Below are 6,138 nucleotides of genomic sequence, written 5' to 3' on the forward strand. Positions count from 1 at the left end.
TATATATGCTTATTTTTGCTTATTTTTGCCATGTTAGATTCAAGAGGATTTGGATTTCTGTTGTCTTCCTGCTGGATTACAACTTCCAAAGAATTCTACTGTTTTTCTATGGATTATAACTTTGAGAAGATTTGGATTTCCACTGTATTCTTGCTCGATTGAATCCACTGGACTATTATTATCAACATGAACCAGAGATAAGTGCATCGTCAGGCCTGGATAGATTGTTCTCTCCTCAACCTCTCTCATCTCAAGGACCACAACAAATGAGAATGGAGAATTCAAGTGCTTTGATTATTTTATTATTTTTTGATTTGGCTTTTGCTTTTCTCCTACTAAATGGTCTAATAAAACAATACTGCATTCAACAAGTCTAAATTGTGGACATTCCTATTTTAACCTCTTGTGAAGGAGTAACAGTAAAAACCTGCATATTATAAGATCACTCAAAGGGATTCTTACAGGTTACAAGATCCTTGGGGTCTCCCATTAATTTAGTGTCCAGGCTACCAAGTTAAACCCAGTTAGTTACCAAGTACACATATTTAGAGGAGAGCTGCTGATAACAGGTGTGGCTAAAGATTTTCTACACCAGTCTTTGACTGGGTTATGTTGTTGAACCAAAGGAAAGTGTGGGGAATCAAAAATAAATAGTGATGTACTCACAGTGGTTTCCTGAGAGATGAAGTGAGATGGGTTTGATGTGAAGTATGATGTTGGTGAGATCTTGGCCGTTCAGAGTCTCGGGGAGAGAAACCAAGGGTGTGCCTAATTGCTTAGCTAGATTAGAATCCAAAAAAAACGTTGCTCTACCCTGGAGTTGACTAATGCCTGGAGTTAATATTTTACAATGGATCGTAACAGGAATCAATAATCAAGGTAGGGATGAGTTCATTTATAACAGTCACCCTATTTCCAGCCACTATCCTCCTGCTCTGCTCCTCAAGTGTCAAATGAAACACTTTAAAGAGCAGCACTGCTCAACACTTCATTTGAAACAGTTATTCATTCCAGTGAGAGATATCTCATTGGAATTAATAAATGCCTGTGCCCACTGCAGCGCTCTGCCTCTCATGCAAAATCAGAGGCACAAGTTTTGCAAAGCCATTCAAAGATCATCATACACAAAGTTATAAAACCCAGTTTGTTTTCTCCACCTCACCAGAGAAAGTTTCGAGTTATGTCAGAACTTTCTCAGTGGGCTCTGGCAGAGAAAGCTGAGGTGGAGAAGTAGTTGAATTAGACAGAGCTGACTCCACCGCAAGTCACAGGAGCTTTGATTGGCAGGTGCAGTCTGCTGTGAATTGCAGAGAGAGTAGGAACGCTGAGAGGAGGTCCACCATTTACTTTCTAAAAGCAAAGAGTGACTGTTTCAAACTGACAGCTGGACTAACCAGCTGGCATTTTTTTTCCCAGTAAGTGAAATCTGTGTTTTCAAGGCTAATGTATGTCCTTAGCTAGGTAGCTAAAATGAGCCATTGGCTGTTGGAAAAAGTTCGTGATATGAATATGAATGAAGCTGCCCTTACTAAAGAAATCACTCCATTGTCCTTAAATGTTAATAAAGTCATGGGTTAGATATTAAAGCAGCAAGAAGTTTAGAGACCTGCAGCAGGCAGCTGAAGATGAGGCAGAAACAGAAAAGTCACTGGAACTGCTAAGTGTCCAACTAACTTTACTGTAATAGTAATAATTATTTAGCTGAACTTTACTTCAGCCTTCTGCGTAGAGCTGATCATTACATATGTGCAAACAGAAGCGTGTTTCTGTCTCTCTCCACACAAGCATTAACACCAACACTAACATTTAGAAAATGGTGCACTACGATCTCCTGTTAACGGCCGATGTAATGCAGCTTTAATGGAAAATGAATTACTGAATGGACTGAAAATGTTCTCACTGTATTCTTCACTCAAAAACTGCCCGTAGTATCAGATCCAGTTTACTAAAATCTCAGTTTGCTGATAACTCACAAAAGGAAACAGGATTCATGAAAAAATACTGCAAAAACTAATATTTATGTGCTGTAACCAAATGGTGAAATTTAGCATGATAAAGCAAAAGTTATGTTTAAGTTTTCCAGTTTGTTTCAATTATTCAGGCTAAAAACCAGGTTAAATTATTCTTAATGAGGTATTGTTAAAATATACTGCACAGCTTACATCCTTTTAGCGAAATAATATGAATATGATACATTACCATGTCGTTAATAATTATAATTGCTGTTGGTTAGCCACTCCAAACTGGATGAAAATGGTGAAGCTGTCCCTGTCATTATAATTGGGTGACAGTAGTGACATCAGTAAAGAGTGTGGGTGGGACAGTCAGGCAGAACAGGGAGGAATCTGATGATTTAGCAAGATTAGCCTGAATTATAACAAGGAAGTGAGAATAATCTGAGTTACAACCCAAGAACTGACTGGACTAGAGAGGACTCTTAGCGAGGTAGGAAAGTTTTCAAAACAAGAAAAGTCAATTTTGTATAAATAAAACTTAATCTTTGTTTGTATTATGAAAACAGAATTTAATTCTCTGATTATATTTGACAGTGTTCAGGAATTTAATTTGAACCGGATTTCACACATACACACAATTGGATACTGTCGATGTAATTCAGAATCGAAAACCTTTATAACATCCTTCTTTACTCCTTTACATTAGTTTGGTTACTATCAGCAAAGAAATGTCTGCGGCAGTAAATTAAATTTCACTGTCTCTTGGTGGAACAGGAGAAAGCATATGATTGGGTGCCAAAAGAGGAACATGACATGAGGAAGTCAGGAGTAGCAGAGAAGCATGTGATAGTGATACAGGATATGTATGAAGAGTGGGGTTGGATTACATCTGGGATCGGCTCTAAGCCCTTTTTTTCTGCAGTGATAAAGGACAGATTAACTGATGAGGTGTGGTAGGAGTCTCTGTGAACTACACAGGTAACAGACATCATTATGAGGGTAGGGAGCAGGTGGAAAAGAGCCTGGAGGAGTGGTGGTATGCTCTGGGAGAGAGGACGGATGAAATTCAGTAGAAACAAGACAGAATATATGTATGTAAATGAGAGGACGACAGAAAGGTGAACATGTAAGGAGGAGAAATAGTGTGGGTAGCTGAATTTACATGCCTGGGTTCAGCCGTCCAAAACAACAGACAGTGAGCAAGAGAGGAAGCCAGGCAGGCTAGGGTGGGTCGAGTCAAGTGTCAGGGGTGATTGGTGACAGGAGGATGGTTTTGAGATCTGCCGTGATGTACGGTTCGGAGATGGAAGCACTAACAAAAAGAGAGGAGACAAAGCTGGAGGTGGCAGAGTTGAAGATGTTAGGGTTTTAAATGGTTGTGATCTGGATGGAAAAGATTAGAAAAGAGTATATTGGGGGACAGCTGAGTTGCCAGGCACAGGGAAAAAAGAGGAAACTCACAAAGAAGATTCATGGATGTAGTGAAGGAGGACATGCAGAGAGTTGGTGTGACAGAGGAGGATCCTAGGCATTCACATTCTTTACTGCATAATAATTGTAGTGCTTAATTGCTTATGTTGTCAGTATATTTATTTAAAATATCAAGGCATGCACATCCACAATACAAAGTGTTCACCTCATCATGCATACAGAGTGGAGACAGCGCTGTTTCCCAGCAACTTAGCATAACACAACAAGAGCGATGGAGAGTAAGGAAAGAGCCATGGACATAAAGTTGTAGTCAGTCAGAACTCCTCCCTTTTACTTCAAAAAGTGTCAGTCTTCTCCATTCTGCCTATTTGCCAGTTTCAAAATTTGTAATTTGTTTCAGTTTTTGTGATTACAGGTGGAGCTAGCTTCCAACAGGAGGACTTTGGCTTCAGGACAACCTTGAAGGCAGCATATTCTTTTCATTTGAATTGCACAAAAAGTAATCATTTATTGAAAAATTATGTTCTAAGTAGTACTTAAAAATAATTATACATTTAAGTTTTACAAATTATATGTTTGTATGTATATATACATGTTTAGACACATGTATATATAAATATTGTATTATATATGTAATATTATATGTTTAATTAAAGTGTCCCAATTACTCCCTTGTTCAAGTTATAGCTAATGAGAATTGAGAAGCCTAAATTCAGAAAAATATACGTGGTAATGTAGAAGTCATGGGTTGTATTATAAAGTGGAGGTTGAATGATCAATAAACAGTATTCCTAATTGTATTAGTATAATAATACATGTAACTCCTGAATGATCCATCATTGTTCAGCATACATTTGATTGAAATTTGTATGAATATATCACCTTAAACAATCCATCCAGTTTCAAATATGACTATATATTGCTCGTCTTTTTCTTGAGATGGACTTTTGTCACACAACTACATATTCATTGTTGTGTTTTGTTTTCTCTCTTAAAGGCTGCCATTATGGGGGAGTGGTCCTTTCTGTCTGATTTGTTAGACAAGGTGCAGTTTCACTCCACCTTCTTGGGAAAGGTCTGGATGAGTGTTCTTTTTCTCTTCAGGATCTTCATTCTGGCAGCTGGTGTCGATAAAATATGGGGAGACGAACAATCAAACATGAAGTGTAATATCCTAACGCCTGGATGCAAGAATTCTTGCTATGATCACACCTTTCCTTTGTCTCATACACGCTTCTGGGTGCTCCAGATTCTCACTGTTTCCACGCCAACGCTCATCTATCTGGGCCACGTCTTACTAGTGATTCGTAAAGAGAACAAACGGAGAAGACGCCTGGAGGAAAAAAGGAAAAAGCAGGAGATGATTAAAGCCCCCAGGTATTCAAATGAACATGGCAAAGTGCACCTCAAAGGCGCCTTGCTGGTCAGCTACACGTTTCAATTGCTGTTCAAGATTTTGCTTGAAGTAGCATTCATTGTAGGACAGTACTACCTCTATGGCTTCATACTTATGCCAAATAAGGTTTCTTGTTTCAAGGACCCATGTAAGACAGAGGTACACTGCTTCATTAGTCGCTCCACAGAGAAAAGCGTCTTTATTATCTTCATGTTAGCAATGGCTGTGTTTTCTGTCATTTTAAACATTGTGGAGATATTTTACCTGATGATCTCAAAGATAAAGGAGAGGAAAAGAAGGACCAGCAGCTCCATTCCACCAGAGGGATTCAATCTCAACAACCCAAATCCCAATTCAACTGAGAGAATTACATGGTGTTGAAAGACAGTGAGCTGACGTAAACATTGACATAGTAGGTCACTATCGTTAGTTACAACATCACTCAACATCTTCATTTGAATTTTACATCTTATTTCAGGTTTAAAATAAATCACCCACATCGGTCAAATTGTACATAGACAGCCAACGAGGTTAAATGCAGAAACTACTGAAAATGAGATGTGCTCGTATTCAAAGTTATAAACTGCCAGTATTAAACGCTCACATACTGATCCATCTATCTTTAAAAGTACTAGTAGTTACTAGTAGTTAGGGGTTATCATGGCTAAGCAAGCACACACCTGACATGTACACTACATTCCCATGTTGCGCATCAATTTTCAACCGGAAAACCAGAAACGTAACCTTCTCTTGAACATGATCTACAAATGTCATTTGCAAAAATGTTGGGATTCTAATATCTGTTATTTGGTCATTTACTTCAACTTTCATCTAACAGCGAAAAACAAAATAAAGTGTCCAAGAGCACCTCAATCATGAACAAAGTTAAACAGGTTCTAGATTATAATTCTCTCTGGATTTTGTGTTGTTCTCTAATTCTCCCGTATTTAACTTGTTGTGTAGAGGTACCGGGAAATAATTATAAAAGATACACTAAAGTCGCTTTTCATATTACAAAAAAAGGACAATTGGTATTACACATAAAGTTCAATATCCTCTTCATACAAACTTCTTATTTTTACAGTCGAAATTATTAAAAGTTCATGACAGGGATGAGAGGGGTCATTAAATGACAAGAGGTGTTTTCAATGTGACATGTCATCACTGTTATATATTGTTGTTAATGTGTATTACATATACTCAGGAAGAAGCTACATAACTACATGACTGAGCTATAAATATGTGAAGGGAGTGGGAGTAAATGCTCCATTTTGTATATATGTATTCATGTGCTCTAAATAAACCATCAATCAATCAAACACTGAAATGCTATGTGTCAAGTTGGTCCTGGTATTG

General features: G+C 37.9%; 1 protein-coding gene across 2 annotated transcripts; it reads left to right on the forward strand.

Annotated features, from left to right (window-relative positions):
- The first annotated feature begins 2,386 nt into the window (after positions 1 to 2,386).
- Positions 2,387 to 6,101, forward strand: LOC102193043 (gap junction Cx32.2 protein-like). Of its 2 annotated transcripts, none has more exons than XM_005747792.2 (3): positions 2,387 to 2,445; positions 3,802 to 3,885; positions 4,384 to 6,101. In XM_005747792.2, exon 3 carries the CDS (start codon positions 4,393 to 4,395, stop codon positions 5,161 to 5,163), a length of 771 nt encoding a protein of 256 aa, XP_005747849.1. In that variant the 5' UTR covers positions 2,387 to 2,445; positions 3,802 to 3,885; positions 4,384 to 4,392; the 3' UTR covers positions 5,164 to 6,101. The 2 variants fall into 2 exon arrangements, with proteins under 2 accessions (XP_005747849.1, XP_005747851.1); XM_005747794.2 differs by having other exon boundaries at positions 2,410 to 2,445; positions 3,787 to 3,885.
- The last annotated feature ends 37 nt before the right edge of the window (positions 6,102 to 6,138 follow it).

The sequence above is a fragment of the Pundamilia nyererei genome, unplaced genomic scaffold (genome assembly GCF_000239375.1).
Source record: "Pundamilia nyererei isolate P.nyererei 1_Seehausen unplaced genomic scaffold, PunNye1.0 scaffold00204, whole genome shotgun sequence".
Taxonomy (NCBI): domain Eukaryota; kingdom Metazoa; phylum Chordata; class Actinopteri; order Cichliformes; family Cichlidae; genus Pundamilia; species Pundamilia nyererei.